The sequence below is a fragment of the Hydra viridissima genome, unplaced genomic scaffold (assembly GCF_058129835.1).
Source record: "Hydra viridissima isolate aposymbiotic clone 2 unplaced genomic scaffold, HvirCarnegie_v1 scaffold_4, whole genome shotgun sequence".
NCBI classification, from domain to species: Eukaryota; Metazoa; Cnidaria; class Hydrozoa; order Anthoathecata; family Hydridae; genus Hydra; species Hydra viridissima.
The window spans coordinates 3818451-3838445 of NW_028324303.1; the positions used below are offsets into that span (position 1 = coordinate 3818451).

At 30.6% G+C, this 19995-nt stretch overlaps 1 protein-coding gene and 1 long non-coding RNA gene across 3 annotated transcripts; one reads left to right on the top strand and one right to left on the bottom strand.

Annotated features, from left to right (window-relative positions):
• Window positions 1–8812: 8812 nt before the first annotated feature.
• On the bottom strand, window positions 8813–11082 carry LOC149889455 (uncharacterized). Its single transcript, XM_090085451.1, has 2 exons — window positions 10860–11082; window positions 8813–10203 (listed from the first exon to the last, which is right to left on the bottom strand). Exon 2 carries the CDS (start codon window positions 10201–10203, stop codon window positions 9364–9366), a length of 840 nt encoding a protein of 279 aa, XP_089941577.1. The 5' UTR covers window positions 10860–11082; the 3' UTR covers window positions 8813–9363.
• Window positions 11083–12282: 1200 nt separating this feature from the next.
• On the top strand, window positions 12283–14204 carry LOC149889456 (uncharacterized). Of its 2 annotated transcripts, none has more exons than XR_016451867.1 (2): window positions 12283–12433; window positions 12697–14204. It is a non-coding gene; the product is annotated as an uncharacterized LOC149889456 (long non-coding RNA). The 2 variants fall into 2 exon arrangements; XR_016451866.1 differs by having other exon boundaries at window positions 13911–14204.
• Window positions 14205–19995: the final 5791 nt, after the last annotated feature.

Genomic DNA, 19995 nt, shown 5'->3' on the forward strand with positions numbered 1-19995 from the left:
CAATAATAAAAAGGTGGTACGAGTCTCTATCATTTCTCCTTATTGCTTTTATGATCAACGCGTGTTATATATAAATTTAAGTAAATTTAAACCCAGAGCCTGCATTAATCAGTCTGTTACAGTATAATAGTTGAGATTTTTCCCGGAATTTTTGCTCAAAAACTAATTGAACCTGGGATGACAAAATTAGTTAACAAAAACCATCTTATCAGATTTCAGTACTTAAACTAAGAGACGCGTATTTCTAAACGTGACTAACTCGAATTTAACTCCGCAGTTCGTAAATCTATCCATGATATTAGTGATAATTTTTCTACTGGTGTCTCAACTATCGCTGAACTGTGTCCAATTAAACGCAATAGTTAATGTGGTCAAAGTGGAGAAGGTTAGTCCAAAAGCGATATTTTAGTTTTCGTTTCAAAGTATCGATATTTACGGTAATGTTTTTAAGCAGTGATCAGTGGCCATTTTGGACTTTCGAAAACGATTTTTTGTAAACAAGAGGCGTTCGTTTGGAAGAAAGTTTTAATATTCTATGTTGTTCTCATAGATAACGTTGTTTACATCTAGCATCATACGAAAGAAACACCTATTCTGACTTTGCACGGCCACACTGGGGCTGTAAACTATGTTCATTGGAATCCCGCCGATAATTTTTCTTTTCTTCTTAGTTGATTTAACTTCTGGTGTATATACTATATATATGAAATGTACAAACAAATGTTTTTTTATGCTGATATATTATGCATATATTCATAGCAGCCGAGAGAAATTTCGGGCCCCAGAGAAGTTTTCTTAAGGGGCCCTCATTATGATCAATTATATACCCAGGACCAAAAGAAGCGTGCTCTGGGCATTGAAAGTTAAAAATAAAAGTTAGTTAAATCTTTTAAAAGTCAAAACTAATTAAATCTTTTGAAAATTATTTTTAAAAATTTGTTTGTAGACTCACTGGGCCCCGGGAATCTTCCCCGTCCACCCACCCCCCTCTCGGCGGCCATGCATATATTGTGTACGTGTCTAAAAAGGGGACAGTAGCCAGAGCAGCGTTTTGGTGCTAAAAAATTTAAACTTGAGAAATCTTCACATCTTAGTGTTTAATTTTTAAAATCATGCCTTGCCATTCTGCATGTACTTCGTTTGTACTCTTGACCCTCTTAAATGTGTACTTTGGAGTCTCCACCTTCCCAGAAATTCTTTTAACATTTGAGGATTTTCTATCTATAACCCCAGTATTAAATCATAACCTTGTTTGTTAAATTTTGTTTTTCAACAGGTTTCTTAATTTTTGCAACTGTACCTCATGAAATAAATTTTTTGGTATAATCTAGCTTTTATTTTTTTCATTTTCAATTTTTTTCTATAACTGTATTCTTCAGATAAATGTTTCACAGTAATATATAATTATTATTGAACGAGAGTTATTATAAAACTACGTTAAGTAACAAAAACCAACAACCGTAACCCATTTCAAAGTTTAATCGACAACAATGCTAATGATGATAAACTTTTTTTAAACGTACGAAAATTAAACTTAATTACAGTGTTTTAATTCTCTTCTTGTTTACACAGCTGTGAATTTCTAATTTATTTCTATTAGTTTACGCTTTTAAATTACACTGGTTCAAATTATATGTAAAGGTCGTTGATGGGCATAAGTATTATTTTGAAATTTTTTAAAAGTCTAATTAAAAGTTCTTCAATAACCAGAATGGATAGTTAACATTTGAAAATTTGCGTAAATCAACAAAAATATTTTCGTTGTTACTACAATTATCTACTTTCTACGCAACTTCAACGTCATAGATAATTCTCCTTGCAATCAGTTTGATATGAAATCCATTCAGAAATCTACTTTTTCTATAATGCTATACTGAAAACGTTAGACTGCTTTAACAAAAAAAAAGATATTTGCAAATGCACTCGTTAACAAAACATGTGGCTGCTTTTTTTATTCTAATAATATTAACGAATCAAGATGGCACTTTCGTTTACGGAAGAGCTATAAATGATGTCTTTTCGTCGATAGGTTTCAACGGATTCAGAGGGGGTTTAAATAGTTGTTCTCCAGAACCTATTAGAGTATGTTCACTCTTCTATGGGCTAAAGTTATGTTACTTTACAAGTACACAAGATTGTAGGTGAAATGACCTCACTTTTTATAATTAGATTTTGATGGCTGGAACACAAAGTTTATTTTCAAAACTTCAGTTTTTTATGAAATTTTACGATAGAGGGTTGAATATTTATTGCACAGCAGTATTACTATTATTTATCGCGCACTCAATTTAAAGTAAAAAAAAACAATAATAAAAAGTTGTTATGAGATTGTATTATTTTTTATAATGGTTTTTATGACCAATGTGTGTTTTATATTAATTTCAGTGAATTTAAGCCCAATGCCTGCATTAACCAAACTGTTACAGTACAATAGTTGAATTTTTTCTCGGAGCTCAGAAGACAATTGAACCCGGCGTGACAAAATTGGTTGACATAATTGATCTTATCAGATTTCGACACTTAAGCTCAGAGATGAGTATTTCTAAAAGTGACTTGAATCCCGCAGTTCGTTAAGCTATCTATAATGTAATTGTTAATTTTTTCTACTGGTGTCTCAACTGTCACTGAACTGTGTCCTATTTAAACGCAATAGTTAATGTTGTCAAAGTAGTGGTTAAAGTTAGCCCAAAAGTGATGTCTCAGTTTTCGTTTCAAAGTAACGATATTTGCGGTGATGTTTTTAAATAGTGATAAATAATGTTTTTAATGTAATGTTTTTAAATATGATAAGTAGCCATTTCAGACTTTTGGAAACGGTTTTTTGTAGTCGACAGGCGTTCGTTTGAAAGAAAGTTTTAATATTCTATGTTGTTCTCATTAGAAAAGCATTCGCGTTTCTTTCAAACAAAAGCTCAGCAACAATCTTACATTTTTAGCAAGAAGAGGATTTTTTTTTCATTTAACTTGCAATTCATCGTGATTTATTTTCTTACATTAGGAACTTGAATTATAATATCTGAGACTTTACGATATTTCACTCTGAGACTGATACTTACATCCGAGAGTTACCTGTTATCTATTCGCTATCATTATTTCATTCTATTTTTGTGAGTGTATATATACTATATATTATATGAAATGCTTAAATAAATGTTTTATTATGCTGATATATTATGGATATGTTGTGTATGTGTCCAAGAAAGGGACATCAGCAAAAGCAGTGTTTGGGTGCTAAAACATTTAAACTTGTGGAATCTTTACGTCTTAGTGTTTAATTTTTGCAATTAATACCATGCCAACCTGCATGTGCTTCCTTTTACAATCCTTCACCCTTCAACCCTCTTCAGTGTGTACTTTGGAGTTTACTCTTTCCCAAATATTTTTTCAATTTGTTTGTTAATATGTTTGTGTTGATTGGTGAAAAAAAAAAAGGACTGAGCAGCGAATGCTTCAGAGAAGGAATAGCATAAGCCTCAAGATTAGGAATAGTAAAAATATTTTTTGGACAAATGTCCAGAGAAAAAAATGACTACCATAGACAAAAACATTTCACTTTATTCGTATGATCTACTTATAAATTATACTTTAGTTTAATATTTTTAATTGATGTTTAGTTGATGAACTGGGTTGTATTAAAGCAAGGATGTCCACAAAGGATATAAATAAAACATATTGATAAAACATATATACAAAGTATATACTTATAAAAGTTAGTTATAGCCGAATTATTTTGTCAGTTCTAAAGAATAGGGGCAACTATTTGGGAAGAAAAAGAGAAAGAAAAACATCGATGTTTGTTCCAATTACTAGTGTAGTGTTTAAGAGTCATGATTGTGTCACCATGGTGTTTCAAAGAGACTATAGCGCTAAGTCCCATGACACCATCATAAACGTCCACTACTAGACTAAAATGAACACGCGCTCAAATTTTGAAAGCATCAATATTTTAAAAATAAAAAGATTTGGGCACAAGGTATTCTTCGGAAGGTATTCTTGTTGTAATACTAGCCTAATTCTCAAACACCAAGCTTGTGTCAATATTCGTTTTAGAATTGACCGTCTCTGCTAAATGACCAATTAATCGAAGTGTGTTAAAGTCCATTTACTGACTGCTCGTTATAATTCTAACCTGATTTCTAAAGCTCTAGTCTGAATCGATAATCGATTTTAAAATCGATAATTTTTGCTGATTAAGCGATTTGTTCTAGTCTAAATCTAAAAATTCTTGCCTGTTTCGATTTTCGTTTCAAAGTTGACGTTTCTAAGTAAGTTAAGGTTTTTGCTGAATGCTCAGTGCCATTTCAGCCTACTTCTCAATTTTCTAGTCTGTACCAATATCTGTTCGATTATTTTACAAAAATGGGGTTGTTCAATGGCTTTATTGATTTTTATTAGGGTGTACTTTAAGTATATTATTTGTGTTATTGGAATTATCAATGTTGTTTATATTGTTAACTTAGTTTATAGTATCAATTTAATTTATCAACCTCAATCTTAGTTTATATATTTATATATATTCAGACTTTTTTCCCGGCACTCGTGCAAATATCTTAATAAGGTTATACTATCAATCTTAGCACATACAAGTACATATAAATAATGTGTAAAACTCTTGACATTCTTCTAATCGAAATAAAATTTTTGATCTTTCTTAATCTTTTGTTATAATTACATTCTTCAGATATATATTTCACAGTAGTGTAAAATTATTACTGATCGAGAGGTATAATAAAATTGCATTATGTATCAAAGACTTACGTATCAACTACCGGTAACCCATTTTAAAGTTTAATCAACAACTATGCTAATGATGATGATAAACCTTTTTTTAAACTTACGGAAATAAACTTTATCACCATGTTTTTACTATCTTCCTGTTTACATTGTGAATTTCAAATTTAAATTTGTTTACGCTTTTAAATTATACACTGGTACTAATTAAATAAAAAAGTCGTTGTTGGACATAAACCGTTATTTTGTCCCATTTAATATTACGCTTTGAAAAATAAGAATTTTTAGAAAACTCAATAAAAAGTTATAAAAGTTCTTCAATAACCAGAACGGACAGAAGTTAAGATACGGAAATTGCATAAATCAACGATTATTTTCGTTGTTGCTACAATAAAATGCTTCCGACGCAATTTTAACGTCATACATAATTTTCCATAAAATAAGTTTGATATGAAATCCATTCAGAAATCTACTTTTTCTGTAATCCTATGCTAAAAACGTAAGACAGACATTGCTGTAACAGAGAAAAAGACGATACTTGCAAATGCACTCGCTACTAAAACATGTGGCTGCTTTTTTTATTCTTATACTATTAACGAATCAAGACGGAACTTTCGTTAGCGCAAGAGTTATAAACGATATTTTTTCAAAGGATGGAATACACGGAATCAGAGGGGGTTATAGCTCCTGTGTTGATGTACCTGTCACTCAATGTGCATTCTACTATGGGAAAAAAATATGTTATTCAAAGATTACGCAAGTTTGTATATGAGATGACCTCACTTTTTATAACTAGATTTTGATGGCTGGAACACAAAATCATTTTCATAACTTCAGATTTTTATGAAACTTTATAATAAAGTGTTAAACATTTTTTGCATAGCAGTTGTATTATTTATTGTGCACCCAATGTACTTTTAGTAAAAAAAATATTAGTAAAAAGGTATACGAGTCTGTACATTGCTTTCATGACCAACGCGTGTTATATATAAATTTAAGTAAACTTAAGCCTAATACCTGCTTTAACCAAACTGCTACAGTACAAGCTTTTTCTTTGAGCTCTTGCTCAGAAGCTAATTGAACCCGACGTGACAAAATTGGTTAACAAAAACCATCTCATCAGACTCTAACACTGAAACTCAGAGACGCGTATTTCTAAACGCGACTAACTCGAATTTAACTCCGCAGTTCGTAAATCTATCCATGATATTAGTGATACTTTTTCTACTGGTGTCTCAACTGTCGCTGAACTGTGTCCAATTAAACGCAATAGTTAATGTGGTCAAAGTGGAGAGGGTTAGTCCAAAAGCGATATTTTAGTTTTTGTTTCAAAGTATCGATATTTACGGTAATGTTTTTAAACAGTGATCAATGGCCATTTCAGACATTTGGAATAGGTTTTTACGTACACAGAAGGCGTTTGTTTGGAAAAAAGCTTCAATACGTTATGTTGATAACCGCAGTATCAAACCATATCGTTGTTTGTTAAATATATTTAAGAAAGTTAAAGCAAAATACAGTATCCTTATGTAACAAAATACATGCGACGCAATTTCAACGTCATAGATAATTCTCCTTGAAAATCCGTTTGATATGAAATCCATTCAGAAATCTACTTTTTCTATAATGCTATACTGAAAACGTAAGACGGACATCACTGTAACAGAGAAAAAGAAGATATTTGCAAATGCATCCCTTAACAAAATATGTGCCTGTTTTTATTCTTATATTATTAACGAATCAAGATGGCGCTTTCGTTTACGCAAGAACTGTAAAAAATGACCTTTCGCGGAAAGATTTCTTCGGATTCAGAGAGGGTTTTGGTACATGCGTTTATGTACCTGTCACTGAATGTGCAGTCTTTTATGGGCACAAGATATGTTATTCAAAAGTTACACAAATTTGTATATGAAACGACCTCACTTTTTATAATTAGATTTTGATGGCTGGAACACAAAGTCATTTTCAAAACTTCAGATTTTTATGAAACTTTATGATAAAGTATTGAACATTTTTTGCATAGCAGTTGTATTATTTGTTGTGCACCCAATGTATTTTTAGTAAAAAAATAACATGGTATGAGTCTGTATTATTTCACTTTATAATTTTTATGACCAACGCGTATTAACTTAAATAAGTTTAAGCCCAATGCCTGAATTTACCTGCCTTATTCGGTTTAAATCTCACAGACCGTTATGCTAACCATAATGTTAGTGATCATTTTTTTACTGATATCTCAACTGTCACTGAGTTGTGTCCAATTAAACGAAATGTAGTCAAAGTACTAAAGATTTGACTAGTTTTATGTTGATTTGTCATAAAGCTGAATAGGCACGTAACTACAAAATTACATCATCAATGATAACAGGAATCTGCTCTTTTTTGTTAGTGTTTATTATAGTTTGTTGGTATCTTAAAAATCAGAGGATACGTTTTAACAAATAATCGCCATTATTTGTTAAAACGTGTCCTCTGATCTTTAATTAGATTTAAAGATTCATTTTGCCTTGGTAAAAACATTTATAAATCGCTAATGAAAATGAGTTAATCACAATTCTAAATAATTTTTTTATTTAAATAATTTAGAAGTTTAACAAGAAAAAAATAAAATAAAAAAAACAATAGCTATTTTTTGAACAACAAATATTATAGAAAGTTGTATGTTTAATTTCCGAAATATTTTTCTCACGAACAATTAAAACCTTCAGGGGGAAAACAAGCAAATTAAAATTTCTTTAATATAGATAAGTAAAAAATGTTTGCGTACAGTTTGTATCAGATACTCTAAAAACTTTACAGGGTTTCTCTTACCATTTTAATTTGAAATCTAAAAATTGATATCTTTAGTTTTATTGATTCTACTTTTTAAGTTTATCGGTTTTCGAACACCTCTTGCTTTTGTTGCAACGCAATGTTAATGAACGTTGCCATTGTAAAGATATCTTAAAAGATAGCCACCTAATATTCGTGTCTATATTCGTTAATTAAGGCAATTTTCAAGAATTTTTAAGCTAATTTATATAATGATAGTCTTATGTAGCAGTTGACAAACTACTAGAGACCGCCGATTCGTTACTGTTTATCGGTTTGCGGATTGTGCACCGAATTATCTATGCTAAACGGTTCAAACTACTTACGGATTGATTTGATCCGAAAATAATTTATCGGAAAATAATTCGTTAAAATTTTTTCGGATTATTTTTTCGGATTGCAATCCGATTCGATACTTTCGGATCGGATTGCAATTCGAAAAATTTTTTTCGAATTGGAATCCGAACCGATATTATTTTTACGGATTTATACGGATTCAGAATAAAAAAAGCTTTCGAATTAAAATTCATTTTTATTTATTTATAATATTCAAATATACAATGAAACGAAATGATTTCCTTGTTAAGAAATAAAAAAAAGTCAAAATCACACTGAAAGTTAATCATTTTCCAAATTCATTTCCTGGCCACACAATGTCTTGAATTTTACTGAGTTGCTTAGTGTTTTCTTTCATATATACCAACATCTCAACCTTTGAGATTGAAAGATTGGTTCTTCTAGAGCTGTATATATTCCCTGCTGTTGAGAAAACTCTTTCAGATGTTGATGATGCAGCAGGTATACAGAGGTTTTTTCTGGCCAGCCTTGACATTATTGGGTAAATATACTGGTTTTGTTTCCAGAATTCCAGTACATTTGTATTTGCTGGAACTGGTTTTGAATTCAAATACCCCTCAATTTCAGTAGAAATGGCTTTCTTGGTGCTTGTTTCACCTCCAGGATTAATGTAACCTGCACCAAACACTTTCTTCCTCAGTTGTTCAGTGAAATCAAAGTCGTCATCATCTTCATCATCCAACATTGAAGGGGAAGGAGTGCTTTGGCTAGCCAAAATTTCTTTTTTTGACAGTTCTTCCATAGCTTTTTTTACTGCAGTTTTGACTACTTCAAATTTTTCCCCCTCATCCACAAAGTACATGCCCTTGCTGTTAGGATCTAAAAAATGAGCTATAGAGAATTCAATATTCATCAACTCCCTTTTGTTTAAATCTTCATTGAAGTAGTGAGCAAGCTCTGATGACACCTCGGTTTTTGGCTTGATCATCTCCCTTGCTAATCTTCCTCTGATGTTGTATAGGCAATTAATAATGGAACAGATGCTAACATTCTTTTCACTGCTGCATTTCTCAGAGAATTCTGAAAAGCCTCTCAGAAGCCGGATGACAGATTGAATAGATTCCACTTCATCATCTGTTGGTAAAAGATCTGTCAACTTACAACCTCCAGAAACAGTAGGGTTCGGATTCTTTAAAGAATGCATCGCCGGAAGAAGATCCACCACAGACTCCATTTGATGGAGGTCAGAGTTCCATCTTGTGGGGCATCTCTGTACTAACTTCGTTCTGGAGTTTTTTAAGGCTTTGGCAGCATTAACTAAAGTCATAGCTTTTTGAGAGGACTGGTTGAAGTGACCTACTAATTTTGTTATTTTGTGGTTGAGAATTGACCATTTTGGACATCTTTTATCATCGACAGCACCACTGACAACTAGATTTAGACGGTGGTCGACACACCAAATTGCACTTTGAACCCCAATTGATTTCCTAACACCTGCTTAGACATTAGCTGCACCGTCGACTGTTATCCAGGTTTTGACTCAAAATCAAGTTCCAGTTTGTTGATAGATTCATTGAGCTTCTTGGCAATATTGTCGGCAGTATGTTGTTCGGGGAAGTAGGACATTTCTACCAAGAAGCGCTTTAATTGGAACTTTGAATCTATATAGTGGAGTGTAAGGCTCATGAAAGACAAATTGGTGTGATCAGTGGTCCACACGTCGGATGTAAAGGCCACTCCATCAAGATTTGACTTGTCTGAATTGAAAATGTTTTTTACTTGTTCCTTGATGAATTTAAAAAGGAGAGGAATGTATTTTGTAGATATATTCTTTGCTGTAATGGCTCTGAATTGACCGTTGGTTGCAGTTCTCATCATCCGGGTGAATGCGTCAGTTTCTACAATAGAAAATGGTTGAGTGTCCTCAATCACCCATTTAGTAATGTCAACAACAGTTCTTATTTGATTGATGTCAGTAACTTCCCATTCAGGTTTGGTAGCCTGTTTTCTGCCTTGCAGTGTCTGTGTGTTGGAAGTGCCACAAGTTCCACTTGGTCCAGGCAGTGGCGATACTGGTGTATCTTTTTGTGTCTGTGGACATCTCCTCTTTTTTCCTCTTTCTTGTGTTTGTTCAAAATCTGAGTCTTCAGAGGCAAGCTCATCAAAAATGTCTGGTATTGTTGATTTTTGCTTGTCTTTCCTTTCTAATTGTTTATATAAATTCAAGTGGACTCTTTTCAAATGGTTCCTTAAAGGACTTGTGGTGCTTTTATTGATTAAGTATATTTTGCCACAGGCCTTGCATTTTGCCTTGTTTTCCTCCACATTGTTGAAGAATTCCCAAATATTAGACAGCTTAGGCATCTGAAAAGAAAAAAAAAGTGAAATGAAAAAAAAAAAAAGAAACGAATCGGATTGAGTTTGCCATATCAGATCGGACGAATATTTCGGATTATTTATTGAATTTAAAATCCACAAAAACGGATCAGATTGTTAATAAGGATTACTTTTCGGATTAAAAATTCGAAAACACGGATCAAATCACATTTTCGATTTACTGACTTTTTATTGAAATATTTGGCTCAATATTTCCTTAATATTTGCCTTAATAAAACGTGATAGTTTTTGATGCATACAAACAGTTTCCGAAAAAGAACTAATTATTTATTAAGTTATTTGAAAATTTTCCTTAATATTCGTCTTAACAATAAATGATATTTTAGAGGCATGCATAAAGTTTTCAATATAAGAACTAATTATTTGCCTTAATTATTGAAATGAGCGTAACAATTTTTCAAACTAGTTTTTATCTCTATTTCTATTTTTATTTCTGTTAATATTTAAGTAGAAGAAATATTACAATATAAATTTTATCGGACCAATCCACTAATTGAAGCAATCCGCAAAGCGAAATAATTCGCAAAGGAATTCGATCCACAAAAAAAAAAAAAAAAAAACCGCAAAAATTCAGTTTGAAATATTCTTAACTTTTAAATCAAATTAATATAATAATGGCTTACCGTAATAAATGTAGGTGAAGAATAGTAGACTTGATCTGTTGAACGAATTGTTGTATGTTAAGATTTCCAAATAGAACTGATTGAAAATAAAAAAGAAATCCACTATTTATAGGACGCGCACATAATAAAAACGTAATTTTTTTGGACCACACCATTTAATGGTGACGCGAACGGAACGCGATTCGTATAATTCGCTAAACGAATTAAAGTTAAATTGATTTGTAAAAATTTTTCGGATTGATAATCCGAACAGCGAAGTGAATCCGCAAAAAAAAAATTCGCTAGTGGTTCGTAAATTAGTTTTCGGATTATTAATCCGAAAAATTTTTACGAACTGACTATTTTAATCCGCAAAATAAGTCGGATTGGCTTTTTGCGGATTTTACGAACCGAATCGGCGGTGCCTACAAACTACCACGACGTCGCTTTTCTTTTATATAAATTATGAATAAGAGGGAGGAGGGGGGTGTTCGGGGAAATATAAAAGTACAATAAAAGAAATATAACAATAAAAAAATATATAAAAATAAAAAACTTTTATTGTTATATTTCTTTTATTTTATTTTTATATATCCCCGACCCGCCCCCCTCCCTCTTATTTACAATTTATTTATATAAATGAAAAGTGACGTCGTGGTAGTTTGTCAACTGAGACATAACACTATGATCATTTATATTTTACTGGTTCGTATGATTTGCGCAGACTTTTTAAAGAACTATGAAACTAAAAGAGAACCATGTTTATATATTTAAAAAAAATGAAAATCATGTTTATAACTTTAAAAAAATAAAAATCATTTTCAACAGATCAACTAAATATTTTATCACAAATTCGTTATTTAATAAGAGTTTTCGATAATATTTTGTTGAATGAGTCTTTATTTAACGTAATTGAAACAATTATATCACTACTGTGACGACCATCGAGTAATAGCAAAGCTAGGACGTATTAATAGATGGACGTTCAACGCATTGTTATAGATCAAAGGTGCCGCCAATTAGCCAAAAACTATGCGTGTTACCGTCAATTTTCTAAATTCATGATACAGATACTCCGACTTCTACCCTTCAAATTTCCGTCGAAAAACCTCCCTCAGTAAACCCATTATAATTATGCATTTACTGAAGCTTATGGTTATAAAAGACAAAAAAATTAATCAAGAATAGTTCACAAATCTGAAAAAGGTTGATTTGAGCTATGAACTTTGCTTAATAAAAATTTAGCTGTGTTTAAACTTTGACGTCTAAAACTTATTAAATTGAAGCTGCTATGATATAGTTTAAAGGTCGAAAAAGATATTTTTAGTGTTCTTTTCACCCCACTCTCAGATTATGCTTCCCACTTTAAGGTTCAAATCAGAGAGTATTTCTTATTTTTGTCGGAAATGTCAAACTTTTTTGCCTCGCTTTTTTTTTTCTCTTGAATTTGTGATTTTTTTTTTTCGTGAACGACCTAGTTAAAAAATTTCTTACTTTTGATACCTAAACTGCATTTTGTTTAAAGGTATTATAACTAAAAGCATCTTAAAGTTCATAAAATACTATTCGTTTCAGGAGTTGGAAAGATATATAAAGTATGTATTTTTAATGAGCATTTTTGTTTAAGCATTTTTAAACTGTCATGTAGAGCTACTTTAAGTTATAATGAACTTTTTTTTTTTTAATTATTACTGTTGTTACTAATAGTAATAACAGAAGTAATAAAAATGATAAGACCATACTTTTAGTTGCATATTCTTGAGCCTTCTACAAGTGATGCATAGCCTTATTTTTAACCTTCTATAAATATTATATCAAAAGAAGTAATCTTATATTCATATTTATTATCTCATTACAGGATAAATAATGAGTCTTCATGAGGAATATTTAAAACATTTATGTAGAAAGTGTGGCTGCATAATAAAGCAGGATAGTCACTATCAAATAAAACCTTTTGTTATTTATAAACAAGCAATTCTTAGCTTTTACAAGCTGGATACAACCTCAGACTATCAAAAAGTTCATCCTGAATATTTATGCAAATCATGTTATATTGTCTTATACAGGTTAGATTTAAAATCAAAAAAAGGCTTTGAAGTTGAGAGGAATGATAAATTCTTCACTTTTTCTGAACACACAAAAACCTGTTATGTATGTAACACACTCACAAGAGTTGGAAGAAATAAAAAAGTACATGCGATAAGTATTCATCAACAGTTAAAAGCATTTTCATCAAAACATGGTTTTGACTGTTACAATGAAAATAATAAAAATTATTTGGTAATAGTTAAAATCAATAGTTATCTCCAATCAAATGGCATGTGGAGACTAATTGTTTTAAATCGTGAAGTGCCATTATCCACTAATATTAACAAATCTCTTCCAGATCAACTAAATCTTCAATCTGCTAATATTATATTTTCCAACATTTCATGCATAAACATCTGTAAATGTAATAATGACTTCCAGTATCTTTTTTTGTAATCAGAAATAAATTTTCTGATTTTAAAAATTTCCGAAGCACATCAAATGAGGATGTTGGAATAGTTGAAATGAGAGAAGGCAATACAGTTAAAAACTTTAAAGTTATTAGACATAAAGGTTGTTCATTAATGTTTAGAAGTCTGTTGTGATTTTAGTACCATCTACCATACTAACTTGGCTGTAATGGAACCCAGGTTAAAGAGAAATGTCAATCATCTATTACCTTTAACTAGCCATTTTTTAACTGTGTACACTTTCTTACACCAGTATATGTAAAAAATGTAATAAAGACAACTTGCATTCTTCTATATGGAAGTTCAATAGTACATTACAACAATTTACAGTTTTGAATAATTTTTAAAATCAAAATTAAGAGTTATTACAATATTTTCATAATCTGGGAGTATTTGCAAATATAAATTAACACCCGTTTAGGCGTTAAGGTCCACAACATGTGAGTATAAGCACACCTTTAGTGGCAATGTAACATTTCTTTTCATGCTTTTTAAAATTCGATTCTCTAAGATATTTATTGTAACATTTCAGACAGGTAAATTTAGTTATTAAGCGTTCTTCTGTTTTTTTCAGCATTTTGGTTTCTTCTGCAATCAGCTTCTCTGTAGGAATTGCTGGTGGTATGAGCTCCAATTCAAAATTCTCTGATAACAATTCCGCTAACTCTTCAAGATCTATCTCAATTTAATCATCCACAACTAATTCAATTTGGTTATCAATACTTTCAAGCAAATAAGAATAATCTTGATTAATAGCAAAGTTTTCTGTCATACTCATTTTATGTATCGATGCTAAGTAAAATACTTTTAAAAATATTTTAATTGGATAGTCGAGACCATCTTTTTCCGACGTCGAAAAAAATAAAAATACTCCCCGGTTTCGCAATTATCACCTATTGTTTCGCTTTTGTTATCTAAACAATAGCGTAACACGCATATCTTTTTTATAAAATAATGCGTTGAACGTCCATCTATTAATACGTCCTTGAGCAAAGTAATGACTTTTTTTGTATCTTAAAACCTGATTTCAGCCTAAAAGATTTCAAATTGATAGCAAAATAACAATTCAATGTTCAGTTCATATTAATTTTAATGATTCATAATTCTTTACGATTTCCAAACACCTTAACAAATGATGTGCTGAGGGGCGAGCTGTTGGTAAAACTTCACTTAAAATGAATGAAATGAAAATTCCTAATCTTCAGTGATCTTTAGTAATCTTAGCGATTTTTAATTGACATCATTTCACGACGTTTAGTTTCCATGAAAACTATGATAAAGTTTGTAATATAATAAAAGATTCGAAAAAAATTTTGATATTTTTTTCTTCGCATTCAAACGGCTATTGTGTAAATTAGGCATTAGACATGTCTATCAACGATATCCCAAACTTACATTTACATTTCAAAATGTCTATTGTAGCATTAGAGTGACATCTCTATTTATTGAATGTCATTTTAAATAAGATTTGACAGACATGAAGTTAAGACATACATTTTTTTCTGTGTTTTATGTAATTTCTTTTGCCAAAGTCATTGTGCTATTTATCTTATAAAAATGAAGAAAACACACTTTTAAGTCATTTATTTGGCATCCATAAAAAAGCATTTATAGCAAGAGCAAACAAAAATTATGTTTCAATATGTGGTTCATATTCATTGTGATATTTATCATCAATTACGGAGGAAAACATAATTAGTAAAAATCACAAATGTAAAACGTTTTTCACAAGAACACAAAAAATTACTTTTTATTATCTGACTCATCTGTATCACTGTTGTTCAAAATGAAGTTGACTTTGATTTGACTATTTTTTTTTTCATTTCTAAATTCTTTTTCGTTTATATCTTTCCTCATTTGTTGTCGGCTCAAAAAGTGACTCAGTGCTTAATCCTAGAGGATTATGGGATTCTGGTTCTATCACTGAGATCCTCCATTGATACAGCTTGGAACCATTTCAATGAATGGAACCAAGCTGTATCAGTAATCTTCGACAAAAACTCATTGGCTTACCAATTCAGGAGTTAAATTATACATTTCACTGGTAGTAACTCTAACCTGCCTTTAACAAAGCTCTTTCAGATGATATAGGTGTTCCAAGAAACCCTTATACAATTTTTATAAAAGTGGCAGCTTGCAGGCATGTGCTTTCCACTTAAGCTAATGGATCAGTCAACTTGTTAGCCACAGGCATTTCAAGGATAAATTCCACCTCCATAGGGGGGCAACTTATTAATGTTGTTGCCAATTTAATCTTTAGTGTTGCGTGTTACAAAAGGTGGAGTAGATTTTAGAAGTTTGTTTGTTTTTTGGAGAATTTATAGGCTTCGGTCTTGTGTTGGGTTGCCTTTGATAAAATCTTTAGTTGTTTGATGGTCCCTCACTAATTTGGCTATGAGTTTACTCTTAAAATCCGCTGATGGAAAGCAGTGACTTTTGTAGATTGATTTTGTAGATTGATTTTGTAGATTGATTTTGTAGATTGGTTGACGTAAATGATCAACAGCAAGAGGGAAATTCATCATTGTGTAGTGCATTGAGATGTTGTTTAAAACTTGCGGTGTTTCCATTCTTGGTTTTGATAGCCTTTGCACAACAACTGCATTTTGTTTCTCTTTCTGAAATTAAAATTTTTGATTAAATTTTTACATGAACAAACCTGAATTTGGAAAAAATGTGTTTTTTAAACAGAGCTTTTCAGAAAGAATCAAAATTTGATATTAAATTTCTGTAAATCAAACATTTAAAATACAGGTTTGGTCATAATTCCTGATAAAATATATATCAGTAGTAAGATAACTATCCTGGCAAAGCTGGTTAAAAATGCTAATTAATTTAAAATCATTTCATTAAAGAAATGAAAAAACTTACCAATATTTTTCTCGTAGCTTTTTCCCACACATTAATCCCACACAGTTACCCCCAATAGTAAATCCACGCATTTTGTTAAAGCTCACTAAAAATGTTGCAGGTTTTCCCTCCTTAAGTGTTGTTTTTACACCAGTGTTTTATTTTTTTTATTCAAAAATGTTTTTCTTAATAGTAAAGGATGCACTATGTCAGGGGAATGACATTAAATTAATTTTACATTTATGTTGACTATTAAAATACTATTACATTTTAAAAATAATATTGAATTAAAATGCTACAAAAATAAAAATAATTTGATTTGACATCTTTCTGCATTTATGGAACCAATAAAAAAAAGTAATGTTAGAAAAAATTTATTTTAGTTAATTTGTTTTTTGTGGATTTAATTTTTAAAAGATGTATTTTATTTCTTACACATTTGCACTTATCAAATTTCTCTAGTTTGCAGAACAAAAGTTTAATGTTGATGTCGAAAAAGTGTAATGTCGCATCTAGTTATTACATCGTCTAGTGCCCAGTGTGAATTGAAGAAATATTCAAATCAAAATGTTTTCTGTTCAGATGTAGGTCATTGTCTGAGTGAGTAACACAATTCAGGATATTTTGACTTGCAGCAGAAGAACTTCTTCCAAAAAATATTTTGACAACTTAAAATAAAACCATTTTTAACAGAAACATTTTAGAATTCTATCACAAAATTATTCAACATGACACCCAAACACAGTTAATTGATATGACTCATTTGGATTTACCTATAATACAATTAAAAATTTTAGGGTTGATAAAACAGAACAATGTTTTTGCAATTTGGCGTGATCCTTAGACAGAGGGGAAAAATATTGAATAAATACAATTGTATTTATTCCATATTTTTCCCCTCTGTCTACCCCATTCGTTAACGAAGTTATTCTTGCATGCAGTCTTGTGTAAAAGTTTGTTATGAACGATTTTTTTTTGAAAATTTCCAGTTGATTACTGTGAACTTTTTTCTTTAATCAATTGAACTGAAAAATTTACAGAAGTTACAGCATAAAGTTGTTCCACAACTATTATTGACAAGTTCCAAAGTATACGCTATAACATTTGGTAGGGAGACTTTTTTAAAAAAAACCAGTTGGTCCAATAACATTTCTTTGAAGAAGATTTGACAATGGGTTCTCCAATCAAATGTACAACAAGAGTTAGTGGTCTGATTTCTGTTTCAATTACCAGTTTTAAGTACCAACATTTTTTATTAAAAGACAGTTACTAATCTGAGTCTTGTTTGAAAGAAAAGACTCAGACTAGTAACAGCCTTTTAATAAGTTCTTTATATGCCATTAATAATTCTGAATATATTTGAATGACGTAGCACAGCATGTACTCGTCGAAAAAAGACTTTTAAGTAAAACTTTAGCGGATGAACTCATTACCTTCATGTTCAAATCGTATATATGTACTTGATCATGGTGCACTTTTGTGTCAATACTTGCCGCCCTTCCTCCAAAAATGATTCCCCCTCCCGTCAAGATTTTTAAGAAAGTGATCTCTTACCGGATATTAGATTAGGCAAAAGAAATTAATAAAATTTTCTTAGAAAATATTGGGCATGAGATGCAAAAAAAAAAAATGTAAATTCAAAAAGTTCTTAGAGACGAAACAAAACTTAAAACATGAAATTTAAGTTTATATGTACTTCTTTCGTGTGTCATCTTATGTCAAGATAGCACCTCTCTCTAAAAATAATCTCACCACCCTCCGCCACCTCTAGAATTTTTTAGGAGATATCTCCCCTAGCATCAGCCAAATAACTTAAATCCTAAACGTAAACATTAGAGTAAGAATAATTTAAACATTAGAGTAAGAATAAGAATAGAAAAATCAACTAAAAGTTAAATTTTATTTCACTTCAACAAAAAAATTCTCTAAAAACATTTTTTTTTTGAGCCAATTTTTTAAAACAGACAAAATCTATAAAAAAAAAAACAAAGAAAACTTTTCCCCCTCCCCCTTCTAACCTAAGTTCAAAAGGGAGCAAAACAAGGTTTGCACCTGATAGATTATACCAAAAGTTTTGACTAAATCTCCTTTGCAAGACCCACGCCTGTTCTCTTCCTTTGTTTGATAGGAAAAGTTTGTCAAACCCTATTTAAATAAAAAGTTCTCCTCCCCCCCCCCCCCCCCCTCTACTTCTTTGAATATTTTGCTAGACGTAGTAAAAGAATTAAAGCGTGTCTTTAATTTCCTCGGCTGAGCACAAAGATTACGAGCAAAATCTAATCAATTCTATGCATTTGTTGCAATTTTCGGTACAGAATAGGTAGAATATATAAAATTTAGCTGACTGAAAACCAAGATAATTAGTGACAAAAATGTAGCTATTGCAACAAAAAACAAAATAACTAAAACAAATTAACTTTACGAAGTTGGTTTGCAAAGCTCACCAGCTAAAAACGAATAAAATAAAAAATTACTTGAATTATTAAAATTTAATTACTTGCTAAAGTTTTTTTTGAATTGCAAAAAGCTAAATTAGATGAAGCATAGAAAATTAACAAATAAATGACAAAACATTTCTTACCATAAGACATAAGGTAACTCAAAAAAAGCATATTAACGCTTGTAATAATATTTTAATACTTAAAAAATATACTTTAACAGGAATAAAGTAAACATATGAAGCTACTGTTAAAGGCATAATTTATGGACAACACGCTTCAACATGTCATCTGTATTTTTTCTGACTTATAAGTTTCTGGAAATTCACATTGGTTGGTTCACTGCCAACCACCTAATAAAGGAAAAAATTTTTTAATTTAACTTGGCTTCCAAAGTTCACCAGCTAAAAGCAAATAAAAGAAATTACTTGAATTGCTAAAAGCTATTCAAGTAATTTCTTTTATTTGCTTTTAAATACCATGGTGTTACCTAACAAAGTCCTATCCTTTAAGATAGTCCTTGTGTAACAAAAGATAAATTTAGTATTTATAAAAGATAAATTTAGTATTTATAAAAAATTATTTGCGGAAAACAATTTAGTTATCTTTACTAACTAGATATCTAATTAAATTTCTGGAAATTCACATTGGTTGCAGTGAACCAACCAATGTGAATTTCCAGAAACTTATAAGTCAGAAAAAATACAGATGACATGTTGAAGCGTGTTGTCCATAAATTATGCCTTTAACAGTAGCTTCACAAAATTATTTTCCCTCAGTGTTTATTTATAATATTATTTATTTATATACATGTTTATTTCATATATACAAAACTTTTCATTTTTTACATTAGAACTTTCTTAAAGCATAGGACTTTGTTAGGTCACACCACAGTACTTGGTAACATTTTTTTAAATTGCTTAAAACTAATTTTAGTGTGACGTGATCTAAAAAAATCCAATGCTGTAAGAAAGTCCTAATGTAAAAAATGATACACTTGTGTATTTTAAAATAGATATCTACTTACATTTTATTATTTTTAAATGATATCTAGATATTTAGTTAGAATAACAAAATTACTTTCCCCAAATATGTTTATTTTGCAGTATACAAAATTTATCATTTGCTACATTAGGACTTTGCAGCAAAGGACTTTATTAGGCCACACCAGGTACCATTGAGCTAAATGCTTTTTCAAGAGAAAATCATAGGAAAACAGTTTCTTAATTCAAAGTAATTATAATTTGATAATCCAGCTAAATATAAACTTAGTATGTTCTTTTAAAGTTAATTGACAGTTAACGCAATCAGCTATACCAAAAATTTAACCAATAGGATCTTTGTCGTCAGTCAAGACAAAAAAGAAGTGGT

What these genes read in the sequence shown, in the direction of transcription:
- LOC149889455 (XM_090085451.1), bottom strand. Translation starts at nt 10,203, where the DNA reads ATGCCTAAGCTGTCTAATATTTGGGAATTCTTCAACAATGTGGAGGAA.